Source organism: Diabrotica virgifera, chromosome 3, assembly GCF_917563875.1.
Source record: "Diabrotica virgifera virgifera chromosome 3, PGI_DIABVI_V3a".
NCBI classification, from domain to species: Eukaryota; Metazoa; Arthropoda; class Insecta; order Coleoptera; family Chrysomelidae; genus Diabrotica; species Diabrotica virgifera.
Window position 1 is genome coordinate 102,469,767 of NC_065445.1, and position 26,873 is coordinate 102,496,639.

Genomic DNA, 26,873 nt, shown 5'->3' on the forward strand with positions numbered 1-26,873 from the left:
TCAAACATCTACATTGTTTTATTGTGGGTCCTGGTTTAAAGAAAACTGATATTTTCTTATCATTACCTATTCGAGTACCTTTCCAGGTTATAATAATTGTACAACTCTTCATTCTACTTTACAACAGAAACCAATGCAATATTAAATTCTTGGTTGGAATTCATATTATGCACGTAATTAACTGTCCAAAACAATGAAACTGAAACCGAAAAATACAACACGATCTCTTTCCTGAAACAGATTTCACCAAGATAAAAATGTTTTATGTGCATGAATCACACTCGCTTCTTGTGTGTGCGGACTTCAATTTGTTTAACTGTGTTTTATTTTCATGAAACGTGTCATGTTTTATGTTTCTTTGGTGTGGGGCCTCTCGAAGATAAAAAAGTTTCAGGCACATGAATCACACTCGTTTTATTGGTGGGCGTACTTTTAAATAGACGGAGGCCTATGACCAGTACTAGAAATTCACAATTGATAAAATCGATTCATCTCTGGAAGAGAAATAAACGTAGCAGTTTTCGTTTTTCTAAATAGAATTTTTCTAAATTCTTTTAAACTCAAAAAACCAAAAAGCGAAAAATTTTTCACATCGATTTTTCTAGAACACTGCATTGCGTATTCTTCTGAGTTAAAGCAAAAGTACCTTTTAGTACAAAACTATCCCAGAATTCAATAATCCAGTGTCAGAGATGCTTAAAAGTTAGACAGAAAAGTTATTCGATAATATATCCGTTTCCGTACCCAAACGGACCCATATGACCGGTACTAAAAATTGACAATTGATAATTGACATTTGACAATTGACCTCTGGAAGATAAATAAGTGTACCAGTTTTCGTTTTTTCCAAATAAAAGCGTTCTGCAGCTATTTTGAAGAAACTAATTACAAGACATCGATATGCTTCTTCTAGACGAAGCATATCGAAGTAGAGGTCGTCCGCCAACCAGATGGTCTGATGACATTTGTAAAGTTGTAAACGGTTTTAGATTAGTGTTTTTTAAGCATACTCGACATGGTATGACTCAAGAAAAATGTGGTGATATGAATATGTTTGTATAACACCCTGAAATAATTTTACATACAGATAATTTAATTTTTTTATACGAAATAACTATACAACCATCCTGCCTCTTTGAAAATAGATTTATATTAACCTTCTTGAGATATGTGCGAAATGGCATGACTTAGAAAATCGTGTAATTTTCCACGAATTATCTTACAAATTTTTTAACTATATATAGTAAAAAAGGTGTAACTAAACATCCTGCCATTTTGCATAATGTATACTGAAATTATTTATTTTGTAACAAAATTTATTTTATGACTTAGAAAATCACGGAACCAGAGTGAAAATTTTATACAAAATTTTCCAAGAAACAAGTGCAGTTAAACATTAGGTGACGTCATGCCAATATTTTTTTTTGGTCATTTTGAAATAAATATAATTAATTTATTAAGTTGGCAGGACTAATCATGAAAATTTCATTATTTTCATTACATATTTGTATATATGTATACTCCCTAAGTACTTTTGCGACCGTCCTGCCCAAAAAATTTTCTTCATAAAATAGATAGTATCCTGTTATTGTATGGATATGGCAGGACTTAAAAATTCATCGCAACTCCCAATTTTTTTATTCATGGAAAATCTAATTTTCACAGAAAAATGTCACAGGAAACCCGTGGATTTTTTCACAAATTGTAAGTACCTTCTCTAACCTTCCAGTATTGCAAAGGGCAGGACTTAGAAAATCGTGGTTGAACTTCTGTTAATATCTCCCGGTTTAACTGTATAGGTTTTTAATATAGATGTCTATTCTACTCAAAAAAATTGGTTTCGCCCTGGAGGGGGATGTGTCAGGAGCAAAATCTTATTTCTCTGGACTAATTCTTATAAACAATTTCTAATACGTAGATTAAACTGTAAATAATTTATAAACGAAGAATTCCAGGAGGAAGAAGAAAACTATAAGTGTGGCAAGAAAGTAGGTCGCTGAAAAAGAAGCGAAAGTAGCAGTAGCAACAGCTAAAGCAGAAGCTCAAAATAAACTGTACGAACAAATTGATATCAGGAAGGGGGAGAATAAGATATATAAAATGGTTAAACATAGAGCAATTAAAAAAGACTGACTTCTGCAGTCAATTCTACAAAGCAATATTGAGGGCAAAAAAGGCCGAGAGGGCTAGATTGGGGATGCAGATTATATCCTCGCTGGCTAATTTTAGCAAATGGACTGGTAGTCCAGGGCGCATCTGTTTTGAGATGGACGTTGAGAGGTGACTCAAATTTTTTTGCAGATATTGCTTGAAAATAAATCAAATAATAATATTTGAGTTATCCTCCCTCTCAAAAAGGTCCGGAACATTGTTTAAATAATCAAAATGTCAAAAAATGAAGGAAAAATTAGATTTTTTTCTTCGTTTTTTGATTATAACTTTAAAAGTATTCATTTCCGAGAAAAGTTTTACTGACATAAAAGTTGGATAATTAAATTTCCTACAATATAGAATTGGTAAAAAATTTAAAAAATAGTCAGCCTTGTGGCAAAATAGCAATAATTGCGAAAAAACCATACAAAAACAAGTATTCGCATTTTACGTTTTTCAACCATGTATGCTATACTTAGGACCTTCATATTTCGCCCAGAAAAACTTTATGATATAGTAAAACAATACTGTAAATTTCATTAAGATCGGTTCAAAAGATTTTGCAAAATAAATTTTGCAATCCAGCTTTCGCAAAAAAATTCATTTTTTCAAAATGTTACAGGACTGAAAATAAAGCAGATAGCCAGTTGAAATTTTTTTTTGCTTATAGGAATAAACTGTGTCTTTCATTTGCAATTTGCAAAATATAGATCGATTAATTACCACGGCGTCAGGAAATTTTTTAAATAAACATTAATTTTTGGTGCTACGCGCAGGACAGCGGTGTTCGATTCACACAAGTTGATTTCCACCAAAATTTCTTCCAATCTTTATTTAATATATTATTTTCTTACTCTATATTTTGTTGTATTTTAATATTTTAATTCCACAAAAATCAAACTAATTTTATTATTGTTTGTGAAATATTGTTTAAACAATTGCATATGTTTAAAAATAATAAACTTTTATTCTCTAAGTTAAAATATATGAACAATAAAGTTTTTGCTAATAAAAGTGTTATTTCAAAGGATAGAGTATGTGTTTTTATTTTGCAATAAACAAATTTATTTATTTATATCAAAATGTAATAAAAATTAAAATGTATCAATCATTATCAAAGGTCATTGGAATGACCAATAAGAGCAAACTATCCGCTGTCCTGCGCGTAGCACCAATAATTAATGTTTATTTTAAAAAATTCCTGACGCCGTGGTAGTTAATTGATTTTAATTTTGCAAAATTGCAAATGAAAGGTACAGTAAACTTCTATACGCAAAAAAAATTCAACGTGCGATCTGCTTTATTTTTAGTCCTGTAACATTTTGAAAAAATGAATTTTTTTTGCGAAAGCTGGATTGCAAAATTTATTTTGCAAAATCTATTTAACTGATCTTAATAAAATTTACAGTATTGTTTTACTGTATCATAGAGTTTTTCTGAGTGAAATATGAAGGTCCTAAGTCTACCATAAATGGTTGAAAAACGTAAAATGTGAATACTTTTTTTTGTATGTTTTTTTCACAATTATTGCTATTTTGCAACAAAGGTGACTATTTTTTTAATTCTTAACTAATTCTCTATTGTAGGAAATTTAATTACGCAACTTTTATGTTAGTACAACTTTTCTCAGAAATGAATACTTTTAAAGGTATAATCAAAAAACGAAGAAAAAGATCGAATTTTTTCTTCATTTTTCGACATTTTGATTAGTTAAACAATGTTCCGGACCTTTTTGAGAGGGAGGATAACTCAATTATTATTGGCAGTTGGTCTGTGCCCATTGAATTGGCAAGTACCTAGTATCTTCGAGCAGGGAACCATGGCACCCTTTTAGCATGTGTTCCACTTTATCCATTAACATCGACTTGTAGTCATAACATTTTAACATATTACATTATGTAAACCATATATGATGATGTTAACACTATTTACGGTGTGCTAGTTTCAAAATACTCGGCAGGATGCACTGAAGATGTTCTGTTTAGAACGAAAACGTTCTGCAATCGATGACATTTTATAGTTTTTAAATAAACGATTTTATACCAGAATACATCTCGAAGTTTTTACTTCTGTATTGGTTTTTTAAACTATGGTATACAGCCAACTATTGGGATTTTCCCATTGATTTTTTTTTTTCAATTATTATTATTTAATTTATTTTCAAGAAATTTCTGCAAAAAAATTTGAGTCACCTCTCAACGTCCAAATGTACTAATATTTTTACAGATGCGCCCTGGTCTATGGTTTAACTTCAACTGATCTATTTCTGAATATGTCTCTTTTGCAGTGAAGAGAATAAGGATGTGGTCGCCAACTCCATAAGGAGATAGGTTGTGTTTAGAAGAATATTAAAGGCTAGTACTAGCTTTAGTAGTAAATTAGTAAATATAGACAGGTATTTAAAACAAAAACTGGAACAGTGGAGAAAAACCCATGAAGAAGAGGGTTTAATACTTAGTAGGACAAAAACGGAGTATCTGGAATGTTCATTTAAAATTAAGATTAGTACTACAAAAAGATGATAACTTTGGATGGTCAAAATGATTTGGATAGTAAGCTTTTGTTATTTTTTGTATAAAATTTCAAAATTTAAAAATTTGTTCTTGCTTACTTTTCGAGAATAGTATTTTACTTAATAAAGATAATTACAGATATCTACACTAAAATCACAATAAAGATGCACTAGAAATAAACAAACCCAAACATGTTGAATGTTACGAGGAGCACTCCCAAATCATGATTTACAACGTAGGATAACCTTTGTAAATAATGATTTGGGATTTACAATGTACATACATTGTAAATTAGGATTTGGGAGTGCTCCTCGTAAAATTCAAGTGTCTTGGTTTATTTATTTCTAGCGCATCTTAGATTCTATAATAAATTAGTCCCTACATATTACATATATTTTGTTTTATTTTAAAATAAATGTTTATTAATGTATTATAAGGGGATATTTTCTTAAAAATATGCTATTTAATAAAATATCTGTTATGTTTTTAAATTTTATATTTATTTTTTAATGTTTCATGCATATATTTTCTAAAATAAATGCATTATGCAATATTTTTATTTCCATATTTCCGTAACTGGATTTTTAAGAATTGGTATAAAAAAATGATGACAGATTCTGATTCAGTTTAAATTATTATTAACATATTAAAAAGCTACTTAACTGTAAAGAAAGCTAGAGGCTGCAGGTCAATATATTTTTAAATCATGTAATCGATCCCATTGGAAATATATAACATATCGAGGACAAGGTAATGTTAGATAGTATTATGTAATGTATATATGTATGTAAAACCGGGCTCCACCAATTTTTTTATATAAGTCCTATTTTGTAGAATGATTTGCAATCCGCCTAAGGGGAATAAGCGTTTTTTAGCAAGATACTTAAGGGGTGGGCGCAAAATCTTTGTCCAATGCTAGTTAAATGCATTCACTTTTTTTTAAAGAAAACTAATAAGTATTTTTTAAAAATTTAAACGCAGAATGAAAAATTACGTTATTACCGAGGGCCGAAAGTCACACTGAAAACTTCTATAATGTTTTTTTAATAAGTTACAGGTAATACACAAAAAGAGAAAATTCAGTGTGATCTTTAATTTCAAATATTTCACCCAAAAGAACCTTTTTGTTTATTCTAAGAGACTTTCGGCCCTCGTTAACAATGTAGCCTTTCATTCTGCGTTAAAATTTTTCAAAAATATTCTCAGGATTCGAAAAAAAAAAGAATGCAATTAAATACATTGGACCAAGATTTTGCTCCTACCCCCTTAATAATATGCAGAATTTAACTCCCGAGAGTGATCTCCTTTAGAATCTAACTAAACCTAATATTACATTAATTGATGTGATAGAAGAGTAAAATCAAATTTAAAAATAATCTGGGCGGATATCAAGCGGACTTTAGAGCAAACAGATTATAGGTCTGGATCCCGCGTATGAAAAAAAAATTGATTAATAGCAAGCTGAAAATTTTTTAATAGCTTAAGGGTGTCTAGTCGGACAAACTTTGATGTATGGAAACACTGGAACAGGGGAAGTTTTAATTGTGGAACAGGTTAAAAATTTGGAACGTCAGACTACGAGGACGTCCCATGTATTTTGTCAGACAGAACTTCCATTTAATTTGTTACCCTATCATTAAACTGTCCTGCGAAAATCAGACTGCTATTTATCACCAACTTGACATTTTAATGAGTGGAACACGTAGAACATGTCAAATGACAGGAATTATGACAGGTGACAAATAGCAGTTTGATTGTTGCATGAGAGTTTAATGAATGGGTAACAAATCAAATGGAAGTTATATCGGACAAAATACATGTGACGTTTTCGTGGTATGACCGTTCCAAATTTTTAACCTATTCCACAATTAAAACTTCCCCTGTTCCAGTGTTCCCATATATCAAAGTTTGTCCGACTAGACACCGTTAAGCTATTAACAAATTTTCAGTTTGCTATTAATCAACTTTTTTCTCATAACCACTTTCAATTTCGTTGCAAAACGAAAATACAGCCAAACCATATTCCAGTCCAATCAGAGAGTGCTGCAAGCACCTCTACCGGTTTCGAAACTTATTAGTCTCTCATCAGGAGGCACATATGCTGCTCTCCCTGATCCAACCAAAACAAACCCCAGCGTGCAGTCCCGAATTGCAACGAACGAAATGGCATAGATGCCCTAGCGGCAACTGCTAGCAAAAGACTAAGTTTTCACTCTAATGGCATACAACATATCCCACCAGAATGAAAACAATGGGAACCTTCTCTGGTTACACCTCCGAGGCTTCTACAATTTGCAAGCCATACGGATGCTGAGACTAAGGAAGATGAGGGAATTCTACAATTTACAATTCACGTCACATCTGCTCAGCGCGGTAAAATTCCAACGAGACTGGTTCCCTTCATACTCCACACAGAGTAAATGTAAATCAAAAATGAATAACCACTTTCAATTTCGTTGCAAAACGAAAATACAGCCGAACCATATTCCAGTCCAATCAGAGAGTGCTGAAAGCACCTCTACCGGTTTCGAAACTTATTAGTCTCTCATCAGGAGGCACATATGCTGCTCTCGCTGATCCAACCAAAACAAACCCCAGCGTGCAGTCCCGAATTGCAACGAACGAAATGGCATAGATGCCCTAGCGGCAACTGATTGGACTGGAATATGGTTCGGCTGTATTTTCGTTTTGCAACGAAATTGAAAGTGGTTATTCATTTTTGATTTACATTTACTCTGTGTGGAGTATGAAGGGAACCAGTCTCGTTGGAATTTTACCGCGCTGAGCAGATGTGACGTGAATTGTAAATTGTAGAATTCCCTCATCTTCCTTAGTCTCAGCATCCGTATGGCTTGCAAATTGTAGAAGCCTCGGAGGTGTAACCAGAGAAGGTTCCCATTGTTTTCATTCTGGTGGGATATGTTGTATGCCATTAGAGTGAAAACTTAGTCTTTTGCTAGCAGTTGCCGCTAGGGCATCTATGCAATTTCGTTCGTTGCAATTCGGGACTGCACGCTGGGGTTTGTTTTGGTTGGATCAGGGAGAGCAGCATATGTGCCTCCTGATGAGAGACTAATAAGTTTCGAAACCGGTAGAGGTGCTTGCAGCACTCTCTGATTGGACTGGAATATGGTTCGGCTGTATTTTCGTTTTGCAACGAAATTGAAAGTGGTTATTCATTTTTGATTTACATTTACTCTGTGTGGAGTATGAAGGGAACCAGTCTCGTTGGAATTTTACCGCGCTGAGCAGATGTGACGTGAATTGTAAATTGTAGAATTCCCTCATCTTCCTTAGTCTCAGCATCCGTATGGCTTGCAAATTGTAGAAGCCTCGGAGGTGTAACCAGAGAAGGTTCCCATTGTTTTCATTCTGGTGGGATATGTTGTATGCCATTAGAGTGAAAACTTAGTCTATTAATAATAAATCAAATTTTTTACAAAAAATCTTAACTATATCTCTAGATTCCCGACAATCCCATGATACAATCAATAGAAACAAGCATTACACTAAAAGTAAAGTTACTATAAAAGAATACATGTCGGATGTTTTAACAGAAATAGAGATTACAAGGTGACCCATCTTCAAGTATATTTTTAAAGGACACCGCACACTTTTAAAAATGTAATACCATTCAAATGCAACAAAATTTACATGAATAGATTCTTCTCGAAATTACAATCATGTCATATCAGAATTTTGATTAATAATGGCATAAATTGATATAAATAAATCTAGAACTGAATAGGCATGTGCATGAGATAGAGCGAGAAAATAGATTTTGTGAATCGTCAGTTCATAAATCTTACTGCGTGTATTAATTATAATAAATGAATAGGTGAGAAGAGAAAACTAACATGTCCATAAATAGGCATTTTTGACATTTTGACAGAAATCCATTATAAGTAGGTATGAAGACGCACCATTTTGTAAAGAAACCGGACATATCTTCGTACTAACAAGGCATTGTGAATAGTCTTAATCAGAAGAAAACTCGCTGCATTCAAAGAAGTTTTCAACATATAATAGCTTTTACATTTTATACATAGTACACATTATAAAGCTTTTTTGCCATATAGGAATGCAATGCCCTTTGTATGCTGCATGGAATGCACTTATAATGGTATTTTTTATTTCATATAAATTGACATGCCAATTACGTTGTAAATCATGAGGAAAACCAGAAAAAATCACATATGATACTATCCCCGCTTTGTAAATATCGGTCTGACGTATGATTTACTATCAATATCGACATCCTATCGATATCAATCCTCTTTTAGCCACTTTGATATGCATACATTATTTTAAATTAAAGAATATGGTATTCTTAATATTTCTTTATGAAATACTTCTGGTTTTATTCTCCCAATTACCAGAGAACGGCAGTTCTCGCCAGTGGTGCACAACACCCCTACATGCGACACTATATATACACGAAATTTTCGATTTTCTAAATCTGATTGAATTGAAAATTTGGCCAAATCCCATCTTAAAGTTTAGGAAAAGACTCGCCCATCCGTATATCAACTCTCCATTTTGGTCCAAGGGTGTGGATTTTACGGCCCTTCCCATTTAGGGTCTGTTTTTCGTTCTCGTCACGAAAACTTCCAAAAATTTCAAAAATTTAAATACGACCTTTACGGCCTCTGATAGTACTGAGCATTACCTTTCCAACGCATGTCTAATTTTGAAAATCGGTTATACCCTTCAAAAGTTACCAAGCTCAGAAATATGACTCAATTTTTTTTAAAGGGGAAAATGTTTGTGGATATGTATGTATGTATGTGTGTGGAAAAGTTACACCGATCTGAATTTTTCTTTCTAAGTTTCAAGAGGGGTGAGGGCCGATTCAGAACCTATGTAGTTTGTGACTTTTGACCACCCATAAGCCAGCTATAGGGCTAGGTAGATACAAAATGGCATATTTTTTGGGAGTGTTTATCTTAGGTTCAAGGAGAGACAGGAAAATCGCAAATACACCAAATCAATAGCGTTGAGTTAAGATTTGATATGGTGCCTAAGCGGTCAAGGTCATACTTACACACGGCTCAGTATAGCCGAAAAACTGAAAAACTTTGAAAATATTGGTTTTTCGACAATTATGTACTCAAAATTTCAACCTACGAATTGCGCCAATAACTTAGCGTTTGTAGGGGGACTCTAGATGTATCTAACGGTGTATACCACATATCTGGGAAAATTCGAATTTTTAAGTTATAGGCTTCATAAGTATGATCAAATCTATTTCTTATGGGAAAAGCGGTTTTTCAAGCTCAATGATTCCTGTAATACCGTCAGTTATCATACTTGACCTTAGATGCATCAGATACTACTTGTCACTCCATTTCAAACTGATGTTTAATGATCAAAATCAGTTAAGCCGTCCAGAAGTTATCAACTTCCAAAGGTATAATCCATTTAACCATTATCGTCGAAATGGTTTATGTAGTTGTAGTGGTTACGACGATAAATTGATAGGGCAATCCAAGTTCATTTACCGGCCATCCCAATATTTTTTTACCAGTATATTTCGAATAGAAAAAAATCTAGTGTACATTCAATGGACACTAAATCATTTGAGAGATAATGCGAGAAAGGCGACCATTTATAACGCTTAACGTGTAATAGAGAAACATTTCATTCAACTTCATACATTTAATTTATAAATAACTTTGAAAAACTCCTGGATACAAGCATAAAAACCGCTAAACGCCGTAAAAATGAGTGGCGCATACAATATTCCAGCTACAAAGGAGCTGATATGAATATTAGGTACGTGGCGCGAAAATGTATTTTCATTTTGGTGGAAAATAAAATTTTAGTTTTATTTTAAAAGATGTTTTCATAATATTTGCTAAATTTGAAGTAAAACGAGCCACAAAAGGGCTTCAAAATACAAACTTTATCAAAGTTACTCTTTTGTGACGCGTTTTACTTCAAATTTAGCAAATACTATGAAAACATCTTTTAAAATAAAACTAGAATTTTATTTTCCACCAAAATGGAAATACATTTTCGCGCCACGTACCTAATATTCATATCAGCTCCTTTGTAGCTGGAATATTGTATGCACCCACTCATTTTTACGGCGTTAATGTCTTGTACTTTATACTATACAACATACTTTTACATGGAAACGGTTTGCACGATTTTTATAGATTTTGGTGTGTACCTAAGGGACTTGTGATGCGGCGAATATTATGGTGGTGTTTAAATAATAATTGTTGTCAGGTCTTCCATTATTCTGAAAATCTGACTCTTAAAGTCTTCAAGAAATACTGATTATTTATCGTATATTGTTCCCAAAACCTAAATGCCATACTTTTTGAGTTATTGCTAAATTTGCATTATCTTGCCCGAGCTGATCGAGATATGTCAATACCTCAGTAGTAGAAAAATTAGATATTTCAGAAATTCAAGTAAAGGCGATTAAAAAAGCATATCATGTCATTTGGAAAAATTGTCATGAAATTTTATACAAATGTGCTGTAATCAAAATTACAAGTGAACTTAAACATCGTACAATTTTATACCAAAAAGGTACTCTGCACATGTGGCAAATGTTAGCTAGTGCAGTTTTTAATCTTGACCCTCTGTTTCTTGGAGATAAGGACAACATGGCCATACGTTAAGAAAAAGTCTATGCTACAGAGGTAAATTCCCGTCAAGAATTAGAAGATAGAATTCAACGTCACTATAATGACGCCATAACTAATCCCCAATGGTGTAGAACATTAATGGATTTTTTAAAAAAGAATGTGTGTGTACTTTGTACGCACGTAAGAAGTTATACTTCTATTATAGATTCCAACGAAATTAATATGTACTTTAAGGCTACGGGTACATAATTCGCAAATATTTTACGGCTATCCCTACCTTTTCTGTCTTTACATGGCAAATTACGTGTAGTAAAATTCACACTGGTATGGATATGTACATATTACTAGAATGTCATTCTACTTGACAATGTCATAACTAGCTTAAAGAGATGGCTTTTGAATGTTATTTTTTGTATAATTGCAAATTATTAATTCAGTTAATAAATGTGATAATTTTTTCACTAGCTATGTATTCAGTGATTGTAATAATTTATATGTACCTACAACAAAAACTAATACTCAATCGAGAAAAGAGGAAAAGTGTTTAAGTGATTTTTTAATAATATATTGTTACTATGGAACGCTTTAAATTTTGAACATCTTTAACAACAAAATACTTGGATCACAGAATATATCTTAATGTATTCTCTGCTTCTATCTTCCATAAATAATACACAATAAATAACTTTTTATAAAGTTCACCTCTTAAATCAATTATTTATCAAAAATACACTTATATCAATATTATTTTATCAACAACTAAAAATATTCTCGATTCATGTCAAATAATTATTTAAAATTGTCACTGATTGTCAGTGTCTGACTGACAATATTCTATTCGACTAAGTGCGTTGTATGACAAAGATAGATTTGGAAAATATTACAACGGACATTGTGTTCATTTTTTTCAAATAAAAAAAAATCAATAAATCTTTTTGAAAAATCTAAACGCAGAATGAAAGACTAAATTATTACCGAGGGCCGAAAGTCCCTTAGAATAAATAAAAAGTTTATTTTGAATGAGATATTTGAAATTAAAAATAACACTAAATTTTCTCTTAGTTTTTCACCCCTATAACTTATTAAAATAAACATTATAGAAGTTCTCAGGGACTTTCGGCCCTCGCTAATAACATAATCTTTCATTCGGCGTTTAAATTTTTTAAAAATACTTATTAGTTTTCTCAGGATTCGAAAAAAATGAATCCCCATTAGAATAGCATTGTAGCCGAAAAAACGTACCGATCCTCTTAAACAGTTTATTTATATTTGATTTCAATATTAAACTAATTTTAATAGGTACTTACTACTTTCCAAAAATTTTTATTAAAACTATACCAAAAATTAAAAAAATAAATGAATAAAACACACACAAACACATTGAAAAATGCCACAAAGAAATGATTTCTGAACAAAAAGTGTTGGCAAAAATTTTAACTAAATACGTATTTTCTGAAAAAAAAATTATATAACAAATATACTTACAATCATAAAACGTATAAAAAAAATAAAAAATAAAATTTTTCATTGGGATTCGAACCCGCGTTTATTCGGGTGATTAGGAGTTGAAGTCGAAGCCTCTACTCATTTTGCCACCTACACGTACCTGTCATGTGCGAAGATAGGCCAACTGAACGTTTTACTGTTTGAAGTTCTGAATTTAATCAAATTAGTTTGATTTTTGTTGAATTAAAATATTAAAATACAACAAAACATAGAGTAAGAAACCAATATATTAGATGAAGATTGGTAGAAATTATGTTGGTAATCAATTTATGTAAATCAAAGCATTAGCTACTAGATAGGTACATACATTTTCCAAATAGGTAAGTACCTATGTAATGTTTTATTACAATACTGAAACATTTACAATAATTACGTACCTGTTGATTTTAAAAACTATTTAAAAAGTCACTACAATTATAAACTTGCTTTTTTCTCTGTCCTCACAACAATAAAAACTAATATACACAACATTTGTTTACCTATAACCGACATATTGAACAATTGTTGACAGGTCATTGTAATTACCCAATCAGAGCCAGTATAAAACGTTTGAGCTGCGCTCAGGACCAAGACTTTTGATGAATTCGCGCACATATAAATTTACTCTCAACGCACCTAAAGAAGTTTAACTTCAAAAAAGGATAAAATTGTGTATTTGCGGAAACGGAGAACATTTTAAACACTTACTCTAATTGACTTTTATTTTATGTCCTTATTCTTTATTTTACTTTTCTTCTTGAGATTTTTTTAATTGATAACTTTTTCATTACTTTATACATACCAGTATCGGCTGTTACTTCATGGTTTTCAAATCAAAATATTTCGAAAAAGGTAAACAGTATCGAATTTTACCAAAAGTACTTTTTGACGTAAAATTGTATCGTGTTTAAGGTTTAAGTTCACTTGGAATTTTGATTTTGATTGTACTTATAAAAAAGTTATGTTGAATAATACTTGGTACGATTCTTGTAACTAGCGCCCTCTATTAGAGTCAGATATAAAAACAAATTCATGGGATGTATCAGCTTCCACAAAACATATTCGTATAAAATTCCAGTAGTTGCCAGTAGTTTCAGCAAAATCGTAAAAAATTTATGATTTTTTTTCTTCAACTCCTTTTATCTTGAAAACGGATGGCGTAACAAAAATTTTTTACTAACCAAACTCAAATTATTTTTCAGTTTTTTACCTATCCTAGAGGCGGTATTACCTTTTTTTGAAACACCCTGTATATAGTTACATATTTTCTTAAAAACTAATTTTGAAAGTGTAATTATTATTATAATTTTATTGTAAAATATTTACAAGTATAGTCTTTATGTATTATAAAAGCCAGAAATCTTTTAGGTCATTGACATTTTGCGGCCAAGTCACTAATTTTGAAGAAACGACATGGCGCTACCGTTTGGATTTAAAAATGTATTTAACACTTTCTATTAGAAGATTTATTCAATGCAAGGCGTCTATTTTTTTTATTATAAACCACATTGACCAAAAGGTTATTGACTTGATCAGCTGTCCAAAATGGCTGTAGCGCATTCTTTTTCTGCGTCCTAATCGACGACCTAATTTTCTTCTTTACATGTGCACTAGAAAAACTTTCTATCTGTTAAGAGTTTGAATGTTTGGTTATATTTAAAGATGCATTGGCACTCATTATTTAGATTAATTAATTCGTCCAGTAATTAAATTAAAATTATTTGCAAAATTAAATATTCAAATTCAAACTAAAACATATCGTTTCTAATCATAATTCATACATTTTTCATTTTTCATAACTAAATTTTATGCAACTAGTCTCAAATGTAATAGCGTTAAGAATAGTTTTCTGCAGCCGTCCCGAAAATAACACTTTCGGTATGATTTATTAAATCGAAAGCACCATTTTATACAACTCGTACCGAAAGTAGCTACTTTCGGGACCAATTTTTTTACTTTCGGGACGCTTTTTTTACTTTCGGGACGATTTTGGGTAGCTAGGTAACGGCTTTGACAAAAACATCAACTTTGTATTTTATTATGACAAAGCTTGTCATTTAAGATTCGTGTGTGTTTTCGCTCAGTTTTTCGTTTTTTAATTTCAAGAAATGGAAATCAGCAGTGAAAGTGAAGCCGAAATGATTCCAGATGAGATTAGGGAAACTCCTAAAGCCGCAATTTATGAATTATTGCCGGTAAACTCAAAAAAGAGGTATGAATTGGTCTACGATTTATTTCAAAAATGGAGCAATGATAAAAATGTACATACTATAAATGAAGAAGTCATTCTTGCATATCTAATGGAAAAATCTAATATCTTGAAGCCATCAAGCCTTTGGAGCAATTACTCGATGCTTAAGTCCACACTTAACATTAAAAATAATATAGATATAAGCCGCTATCCAAAAGTTATTGTTTCCTTAAAAGAAAATCCCATCGGCTACAAACTAAAAAAATCGAAAGTATTGAATAAAGAAGAAATAGATAAATTTGTACCAATTGGTTTGGCAGGCGCTTGTCGTCGTGAGGAGCTTTGCAAAATGAATTTAGATGATATTATAGAAGATGAGATTGATAACCATGTTAGTGATTAAAATTCATAATTCTAAAACTAACATGGAAAGAACCTTTGTAGTTATTGGAGAAAATAACATTTCTTTATACAGAAAATATTTGTCATTACGTCAAGCAAACACACCGCATCGTAGATTATATGTATATTACCAAAAAGGAAGGTGTACTTATACAACCTATTGGTATTCACACTTTTGGAAAAATCGCTACAGTTTTAAATCCATATGTTTATCAGGTGTAGCCTGTAACCTGGGAAGTATGATCCCTGAGTTCTATCCCTCTTGTGGGAAGATGTTCATCTGGAAAGGTACTTTAGACCTCGTTGTAGGTATTCTATGGTCAAAAGTCATCATTCATCCATTCTATGAGTATATAAGTACGGTGACTTAAAGTGTTAACCGCTCTCTTCCTTATTAGTTTTTTCTATGTAAATTTACTTCAATTACTAGGTAGATATAGTTAAGTAAAAGAAGACAGTTGACGGAAAAATACGACTTCAACTACACAACACTGAAGAAATTAAATAAAGATATCCACGGATCAATCCGAAAAGACATAAGAGAAAACAACACAAGAGAAATAACTCACATAATTCAAGAAAACAAAGATTTAAAAGTTTTGAGGCGTAATACGAATAACATCGGTAACAAAAATATGTACAAAATCAGAAACAAAGATGGCAACATTGCCATGGATAAAGCCGAAATCCTCAAGGTTGTCGAATCGTTTTATCGCGAAATGTATGAGAGCACCAACGAAAGGCAAGATCAGCCTCTGCCCAAAATCACAAACCAGGGATCAGAATTAATGCCAGAAGTAACACCACATGAAGTTAAAAAGGCACTTTCAGAAATGAAAAATAATAAATCCCTGGCGATGACGGAATAGTAATCGAAGCAATCAAGCAAGGTGGAAATAAAATTATCCAGACTTTGGCCAAACTTTTCACCCAATGCATTTACCAAGGAAAAACTCCTTCTCAATGGAACAATGCAGTCATTGTTTTATTACACAAAAAGGGTGACATAACAGATCTGAAAAACTACGGTCCTATCAGTTTGCTATCACACATATACACATATCACACATATCACACATATCACACATATAAACTTTTCACAAAAATTATCAAAAAAAGACTGGAGGCTAAGTTAGACTTCTATCAACCTAGAGAACAAGCTGGATTTAGATCTGGATATAGCACTAACGACCACATACTGGTAATAAAAAACCTAATAGAGAAGTCTGCGGAATACAACAAACCATTGGCACTGATATTCGTGGACTACGAGAAAGCATTCGATACCATAAGCCAGCAGAAAATGTTAAAAGCATTGACAGAATGCCGAATAGACCATCGCTACATTAACATGATCAAATATATCTACCAAACGGCAACGGCTAGCGTAAGACTGTCTGAACAACAAACAAATACATTCTGTATATAGCGAGGAGTACGGCAGGGAGACACCATCTCACCAAAGCTGTTCACAACCCTTTTAGAACACACATTTAAGAAGGCAGATCTAAACGAATATGGTATCAATACAAATGGAGAGAAGCTCAGTCATTTGAGATTCGCAGATGACATCGTCCCTATAGCCGATCGTATGGATGATGCAATAATAATGTTGAACAAATTATATTACGCTTCCTTAGAGGTCGGACTAAAGATTAACATCAACAAGACGCAAATAATGACTAATCTGGTGCTAAATCGTAATATTGTTGTTGATGGAATGAATATTGAGCAGACTGCATCTTATAAGTACTTGGGACATGAAATTCGGTTGGGACGAGATAACCAGACGTGCGAACTCCCACGTCGCATAGGATTAGCCTGGGCAGCGTTTGGTAAACTTAACTATGTATTTAAATCGGACTTGCCCATATGCCTCAAAAGGAAAATCTTTGACCAATGTGTGTTGCCTGTACTCACTTATGGAGCCGAAACATTAACACTAACAAAAAAGGTAGTGAACAAGATTCGCGTAACTCAGAGGGCTATGGAGCGCCAGATGTTGGGTGTCTCCCTGAGAGACCGAATCCCAAACGAAGAAATACGCCGTAGAACAAAAACAACAAACGCTGTCGAAAAAATCGCGTCGCTTAAGTGGAATTGGGCAGGACACGTCGCCAGATTGCCAAACAACCGATGGACAAAACGTATTGTCAAATGGAGGCCGCGAGAAGAAGCACTACGGAGCAGAGGACGCCCACTAACCAGATGGGCCGATGATTTGAAACATGTTATCGGTAACTGGATGCAAGCCGCACAAAATAGAGATAAATGGAAAGAGCTGAGGGAGACCTATGTCCAGCAGTGGACGCGTACAGGTTGATGATGATGATAGTTAGATTTATTAAAGCTCAGAGACAGATCTTCTTCAAGTGCCATCTCCACGACGGAGGTCGGCAATCATCATAGCTATTCGGACTTTGGAGACGGCTGCTCTGAAAAGTTCATTTGATGTACATCCGTACCATTCTCTCAGGTTGCGCAGCCACGATATTCTGCCTCTTCCTATGCTTCAGAAGAGATAAGAAGAAGTAAAAACAATCTACTGATTTAGAAGGGCACCAGGTGGAAGTCAGAAACTGAAAGACAAAGGGGAAACCCTAGAGAGAGATGTGAGGATCAGGTCATGAGCGACACCAAAATCCTGAAAGTAAGAAACTGGAAGAAACTATGCACATATCGAAATGAGTGGAAGAAAATTGTAACGAAACCCAAGTCATACAACAAACTTTGACACTGCACAAGAAGAATGAGGAGTGATTCGCCGCAATGAGCAAATCAGAGAGCTCTAAGTAAGAGCGGCAAACATTCCATCCGGAATGAACAGCCTTGATGATGGTATCTAGGATGGATAAAGGTAGATTTACATCAAAATTGTATTCTCAAAATTATTTCTGAAACCTTTAGGCCACTCACATCGTCACATCGAAATAAGTTACTAATCTTATTTTTAAAATCATCAACATTTATGGGTTGTTTATTATAAACAATGTCATGTGTATATTTCCATAAAAACAAATCCAAAAGAATATGGTGGGGCTTAATGAAGTAAAACTCTTTCTTCGTAAAACTAATATTTTTCGAGTTATTCGTGATGGAAAGTAACAGTTTTTCGACGGAAAAATCGACTTTTTTAGAGAGTTTTTTGAGAATAACTCGAAAAATATGCATTTAATCAAAAAAACTGTAGATATCAAAATTGTATCTTTTAGTAACACAAACAAAACTGTTTTTCTATAATATTTTTACGACCAATACAAACCGAGATACGGCATGTTAAAGGTTAGCTTTTTTCGTCAAATGCATAATTTGAAATAATCAAAGCCAAATAACGGGAAAACTTTGCATTTTTCCAGGAAACTTACATGTTTTTTCAAGCATACAATAAGATCTTTAAAAAATAATAATAAAAAGTTTCTAGCATAAAAATTGAGCAACTTATGATCAAAAAAAAGTCGGTACCTATTTTTGTCTACGAAAAAAAGAATGGAAACAACCCCCTACTTACCCTTGTAACTAAAAAATTCGCTTTTTTGTAATTCCTTTTATATTGATATTATCAATACACCCAAGAAGTTTGACCTACATAAAAGGCCTAATTTTAGAAAAATTGGAATTTAAAGAAAAATGGATTTTTTGCAATTTTGCATTTTTTATCATTTTCTTCAAAATATCTCCGAAAATACTGCAGATACGAAAAAAATGATGGACTACTAAATTGTAGCTTTTTTAATATCTAAAATTTTCTTATGCATAGATTTTCATTACAGTGAACTGTTAGCGAGATATAGCTGTTTAAAACAGCTATTTACGAGCAAACATCCCCTTATTCGAGCCCTTTAAACCCACCTCAATTAAAAATTAAGGGATCTTAGGGAATTTAATTTACACAATCATATTACTCTTCAAAAATCCTACAAAACTATTATTGAAAAAACTTTTTATCGCCAAAAATGAAGGAGCTATGTTTATAAAACTAATTTTTTTCTTTCGAAAAATTCGAATAGTCCCCTTTTCAATGTACCTATATAATACCACAGAGCTGGTTCGTAAACTGGATGACTAAAAAACTATTTGTATGTGTATTTTTATATATTTGTAAATTCGTATTTTTGTGTAAGTAAAATGTTTTTGTAATTCTTTAATTCTACTTTTTTTCTGTATAGATCTATTAAATTGTCTACTTATAAAAAATTGCAATGTTATTAAGGGTGGTTTGTAAGGGTTGAAATATTATGATATTATATCCTAAAGCATAAAACAATCATTATTTAACCAGTCAAAACCAAATTTTACCTATATTAAAGTTTACAATGTTTTTATAAAATTTTTGACAATAAGGGTAGTTTACACCCCTAAAAATAATCAACGCCTTTGAGCTTACAGGGTAAGATGATCCTAACCCCAAATTTTTATGTACTCTTTTAGGATAAATAAATAAACTTTTCATATATAGCTCCAACAAGGGTGGTTTTAAGGTTTAAATATTGTGATATTATATTTTATTATAAGCACAAAACAATCATTATGTAACTAATAAGAAGCAAATGTTGACAATATTAAAGTTTAAAATGGTTTTTTATAATTTTTTACAATTAGGGGTGTTTTTCACCCTTAAAAAACCAAAAGCGTACAACGGCTCAAGATAGAAAATGAACTAGAGGGTGAAATAAGCCTAATCCCAAATTTTTGTACAAATCGATGCTGGACGAAAAAATTGCGAGGTTTTGCCATTTTTCCAGCTTCGTTCCCTCGACTAATTAGGTGTGGATATTATATGTGTATATGTACAGCAGGAAAAATGAAAGAATACCCTTGAAGGAACATATAAAACACGCTGTATTTTCCTGTCACCGTGTGACACAAAAAATTGGCCAGCGCAAGTACATGGAATAATTATTATTACATGTACTTGCGCTGGGCAATTTTCTTTGTGACACGGTGACAGGAAAATACAGCGTGTTTATATGTTGGTTCATGGATATTCTTTCATTTTTCCGACTGTATATATTATATTTCTAGTTTCTGAGATACAGGTTGTAAAACAAATTGTGACACACCTATTTAACAAGCAGTACGTTGTTAAGTAGCAAATATGTTTGAAAAAATTATTATAAATATATTTCCTTCAACACCCAACTAATTAATGCTATTTTAAACACATAAATGTATGGGCAACAGGTAATATTTACCTACAATGTGTGCGAACTATTCAATTACTTAAGTTAGTACTGGAAAATTATAACCAAGTTGCTAAATAAGCGTGTACGACAATGCACATTTATGACTATTAGGGTCAAACTTATCAAGTGAAATAATAACTGAAAGGATAATGATTGACTGTCATAATTTCGTTGCTAATGAACACGTAGCGATCAAATTTTGATATATTCCAAGATTAGGAATTTCTGTGGACAGCTTAATATATGGGTTGTAATACCATACCTACTAAAGGAATAAATAAACAGATAAACGAGAAATAAAAAATATCTCATCATTTAATTCATTTGAAAAATAGTAGATAAGTACCTAATAAGTAGAGACCAAAATATACGCAAAATGTATTTTGTTGCATACCTGGCATATTTTGCATAAACTTCATATGTTTTTTGTGATTTTTTTTGACAGTATGGTAGAATCATTTTATTTTCAATTTTTTTTTATTTAGCTAATGACCATTGGCATGGTAGGTACGGTGAATTTTTGCAGTTAGGTACCTAGTGTCATGTGTAGTGTGTGTGTTGAGTAAGTGTCTTGTTACTTTGCAAAGTCGACGTCATTGTCTTTGCAAAGAGACGCTAATTGTATCCGAACAAATAAGCATATTCAGTGCAATTCATAGAATATTTAAAAAAAATTCAAGGAAAAATATTGAAAAATAAGCCAACGGTGGCAAATTTTTAAAGACACGTCAACAAACAATGGATTTTGCGTGGACATCAGAACTCATCATTGGATCATGGTAAACAAAAATTTAAAAAAATTATTAGCTATGAGTTTCTCGAGGTAATGCTGTCAAGTTTTTTTAGTTTTAACGATTTTTGACTTTTTGGTATCACTTTTGGTATAAAATAAGTCAAAATAACGAATTTTTTGCAAAAAAGGTGAAAATCAACATATTTATTATTGTTAAACAAAAAATAAGCATAAAGCAAAAAATAATTTGACACGAAATGTCTAAAGAAAATATGTACAAAATTTCAGATAGATCGATGGAGTAGTTTTTGAGCTACAATGTCCACCGCCTTTGAAAACAGTAGTTTTGAGAAAAACGCGTTTCAATTTGTTTTTTGTCTGTCAAATCGTAAAGTGATGAACACCGCATGTTTTTGAATCGCGGAGTAATTTAAAAAAGAGAACGGTAGCAGCTGTTATTAAGCAGATTGTTAAAGAATCTTAAATAATATTAAATAATTAAATTTTATTAACAAACGCGATGATATAGTGTTGAATATGCCTATCTTCTACTAGTCCCGCAGCAGGTTCGCGCCTGTTCACTTGAGCGTAGTGAGCAACGCAACGGTTAACGGCTGTTCCCATTCTCTTTTGTAAATTACTCAGCGATTCACAAACATATTCATGTGTGCATCACTTTACGATTTGACAGACAAAAAAGAAATTGAAAATAAAAATTGACAATACTTTAAACGCGTTTGTCTCAAAATTGCTTTTTTCAAAGGCTGTGGATATTGTAACTCAAAAACTAATGGACCGATCTAACTAAAATTTTGCATATATGTATATTTTCTTTAGACATTTCGTGAGGTAACACTGTCGAGCTATTTTTTGTTTTATGCTTATTTTTTGTTTAACAATAATAAATATTTTGATTTTCACTCTCTTTTTGCAAAAAAAATCGTTGTTTTGACTTGAGTGATAGTAAAAAGTCAAAAATGTTGAAATTAAAAAAACTCGACAGCGTTACTTCGAGAAACTCATAAGGTAATAAAATCTCTTTAGATCAGTGTCGGATCAAGCAAGATTCAGCATCATCAAGAGGGTGGGCCGATTGGCTAAATTTCTATGAAAAATAAATAAATAAATGTATGTTTTGATAATCTATACAAACTTGGTTTGAGAGGAGGGCGAACGCCCCCATCGCCCTCCCCTGGATCCGCCACTGCTTTAGATTTTTTTGTTTTACATGATCCAGTAATAAGTGCTGATATGCACCCCAAAAACTATTTTTTTTGAGGGGTCTCTAAAAATTTGCCACCGTTGGCTTATTTTTCAATATTTTTGCTTAATTTGTTTTGCATATTCTTTGAATTGTACTGAATATGCTTATTTAAGTTAAAAATAAAATAATTATTCTACCATACTTTCAAAAACATTCCCAAAAATGTGCTTGAAATGTTGATTTCAAACCCTACGCCCCTCCCCTTAAGGATAGCCTAGCACCTATGTATAACAAAAAAATGTTTCATCCGGTAAACAGATGGGTGAAGGTCGACCTAGATTCGGATCTTGGACTTATATTTTTATTAAAACAAAAGTATAATACCAATATTTTCTGAATGTGTCGACCATTTCTCGAAATTGTTCATTAAATTCACCAAGTAATAAAAAGAAAAGAGTAAGAAAGAGAAGTACCTACTGAATATCATAAAAAGAAGAAAACTAGAGTACTTTGCCCACTTGATGAGAAATCCGAAATATGAAATGCTACATGTAATTATTATCCAAGAAAGGATAGAGGGAAAGCGCGTCCCCCGACGCAGAAACATATTAGGAATCTCCGCCAAAAAAAAACGTGTGAATAAGCTTTAGCTTTTTGTTTCAGATTTCTTGTACCTAACAAAATTTTACTCAACAAAATGTTTGCAGTTTTATTATGGTGCTACTAGCACCATAATAGAGTATTTTACTACTAGTATGCGGTCTACCAGTCCCTATCTATTGTACTGTGCAAAATAAGCCCATTTTGTGGCTTATTCCCGACTAAAATAGTAAATTGATATGACAAAGTATTAATTTGTAAAAATAAAATATAGGGGAGTGCAATTAGAACGAAAACATGCATTGTTTCGGAAAAATTCAAACAAGCTTATATTTTTCTAAAACTTTTTTGTTAGTTTATATACGTTTTAAAGTAAAAAGTTCTACTCGCGGATTTGGCCGCTAATTGTTTATTAATTGTTTAAACAGTAACAATTGTTTTGTATTATTAATTTTAAAAATATCGTTAAATTCATCATTTTATTTTGATCAAATATGTTTCTATTTTGTTTTTGATTATACTGAATCCGAATATGGCATTGCAATTTGAAAATTCTTATACAGAAGCTCTTTTACAGTATGTCTGCGTAGCTAGGAACCACATGGAAAACTTTTTTTATTATCAATTTTACGAAAAAAAGTTATTTTTCATAAAATGCTCTGGATAGTCAAAAATCTAAAACTCAACGATCAGATATCAAATTTTATTAATTTTATATGAGTTATGTCAAAAATATGAATTTCGTTAAAGAGTGAAGTACCTTTATATTTCAGAATATCCAAAAATGCTATTATGAAAAGTTGTTTGAAAGTAAAAACTATGTTTAAATATACAATTACATTATTCTAATCGAAATTTTTTTTTTTTTTCAATTTTTTCTCAAATTACGGATACTTATCATCATTTTATTACACACTTTTACGAAAAAAAGTTATTCTTCACAAAATGCTCTCCCTGGTCTAAAATCTAAGATACAACCATCAGATATTAAACTTTTTAAATTTTATACGAGGTATGTAAAAAATATGAATTTTTCTTAAGAGTTAAGTGCCTTTATTATTCACAATATTTTAATTAGAAGGATGTAATTGAACACTAAAACAATTTTTTTAATTCCAAACAACTTTTCTTAATAACAATTTTCGATATTGTGAAATTTAACGATACTTTACTCTTGAGTGAAATTCATATTTTTTGACATACCTCGTATAAAATTCATTTAATTTGATATTTGATGATTACGTCTTAGATTATATACGATGCAGAGTATTTTATAAAGAATATCTTTTTTTTTTTCGTAAAACTGATAATAAAAAAGTTATCAATAGGTTCCAAGTTACGCAGACATACTGTATAAAAGCTAAAAAAAATTTTTGCTGAACATTTATTATTGTTGAAGTTTATTATTAAATGTATTTTAGGCAAGTTTTACAGAAAAAAGTTTTGATCACTTTATATAAACATTTTTTTAGCTGGTAATTTTCGGTTTTTGTATTACATTTTTGTTATCTTTCTTAATTTTCTCAAAAAGAAATAGTCTATTTCATTTATAAAGTAAAATAATTTAGTGCATTTTAAAGATTACACCCTAATCTTTAAAAAAGCACTTATAAAACTGTAATAGATCGGTTCAAACTTGAGTAATACCGTCTTAAAGTGTTGGTAATTCTATAAAACTACGAAGATTTCAAAAATTACATTTTTTAAGACGTCATATCATTTGAATTAAATTTTTGAGATTTTTTTTTAATGAAACGTCATTTAGTACGATGCTTGAAAGGTAAGTTGTACAAAATTGAGGGTTTTATAAGAAAAATTGTATTAGTTATACAGTTCTAAATCATTTTTAAACAAAATTCATGTAAGGCTCACTTTCCGCCCCCACCGTACTTATGCCCATACATTTTATTTCTTTTTGTTATAACCATAAGATATCTTAATTATTCTTCTTTTAGGTTCAATTTGTAAAATTTCATTTGATCCATTAGTTAAAGAATTACATTACAAAAACTCAACCGTGCACTTCGCCGTACGCTAGTTTACAGTGCGCCAATGTTTGTGAGAAGGGTGACTTTAGCGTTATAAATAAAAAATTATAGAAGATACAGATTTAATTTTAGAAAATTCTTTATACATATGTATAAGGTTTTTTTGTAAAATTTTCTGAATTTTGTTCTAAAATTTATATTTTCGGAGTTATTTACAAAAACATCAAACTTCGTAGTTCATTTGTTTAATAAAAAATGAAGCATCCACTTCTCGAGTAGAACTTTTTGATATGTTGTTTATTAAACATTTCTTAAAGAAATTACAAAAAGTTCTATCTTGTTTGATTTTTTCCGAAGTGAAAATCTATATGCACTCCCCTAATAATAATTCTTCTGATTTATACATTTTATCCAATGTGTTAAAGATCTTTTTGTTTGCACTGTATACCTACCTGTATGGCTAAACAATACAATACAATATCTACCATAATCTTTTTCCAGAAGGGTCCGCATACAATAATGAAAATTTTTACAAAGTGAATAAAACACATAAATCATAAGAATTATTATTTAATTTTACAAATTAGTACTTTGTTATATCAATTTATTATTTTAATTGGGAATAAGTCACAAAATTGGCTTATTCCCAACTAAAATAGTAAAATAGAGATAACAAAATAAAAGGATATAAAAGGATTATTAGTAAAATTAAAATATTAATCCTTTTTATTTAGGCGTTTATAAACGCGATGGTAGATCGCATACTATAGTAGCACCTTTATTATTTATTATGATAGGGGGTGTTAAATCGGATACAGTTGGATAAGTTTATAATTAAAAATAGAAAAATAAAAAAATATTAATTAATTAATTATTTATAAATTTACCTTTTTCATTATTATCCCAAACAATAACCTTAGTTTTATTGTAGGCAAGCCTTATTACTAACTCTTTTCCTACTCCTCCTGCTCCTCCTGTGACTAGAACAACTTTACCTCTTATCTCCTTTTGAGGAATTAAAAACGAAGGTGATATAGTTAGTAAAAATGACTCAGCAAAGTAATATACTGTCAGGCTTACGATCGCTACAAGCTCGGCTATTTTGGTAAAAATGCCAAAAGTAAAAGTCTTGATCCAATCCCAGCCATTTTGAAAAAATCTGCAAGAGAAATATTGGATTAATAAAGTTACACATATACATCTATTATTATCATTTTATACAAAAAGTCTTGATTTCAGGAGAATAGACCGGAGTATATTTCACAAGACCCTGTGACAATAATGATGGAGGAAGTCGAAATTACAGAAGAAGATATTACTAAAGCACTAAATAAAGCCACAAATAACAAAGCACCAGCACCAGGGAACATAAAAATGGAATCTCGTATCCTTTATACTAGTCTTATTGAAATTGAAACAGGAAAGGAGATCCCGGATGAGTGGAATAGATCATACATGTCCTCCATGTTCAAAAAAGGTGACAAAAGGCAACAAATAACTATGTAGGGATCAGTGTAATGCCTTCAATAGCAAGAATATTTTTTATGGTTATAAAAGAAAAAATAGAACAGCACATGGATCATTACGGCGAAGAATAAGCCGGATTCCGAATAGCCAGATCATGTTTATATAACAATCATCATAATATTGAGGCCATCCAGCTACTGGACAACTCAAACCAGAAAAGAAGACTGAAGAGGACCAAACCTCACGAGTTTGTGTGACAAAGCTAATAGCGAAGCATTGCGCGACTAGTGTGCAAGCAACGTGTTGGTGTAGTGATAGTGCACAAGCAAAAAGTGTCCCAGTAATAAGAATAGA

The 26,873-nt window shown here is 31.7% G+C and overlaps 1 protein-coding gene across 1 annotated transcript in view; it reads right to left on the bottom strand.

Annotated features, from left to right (window-relative positions):
* LOC126881248 (short-chain dehydrogenase/reductase family 16C member 6) overlaps positions 1 to 26,873 on the bottom strand; it is a 110,804-nt gene that overhangs the window by 49,201 nt on the left and 34,730 nt on the right. The window contains exon 2 of the mRNA XM_050645399.1: positions 25,940 to 26,211. Within this exon, the coding sequence (XP_050501356.1) occupies positions 25,940 to 26,211 (272 nt within the window). The remainder of the gene's footprint in view (positions 1 to 25,939; positions 26,212 to 26,873) is intronic.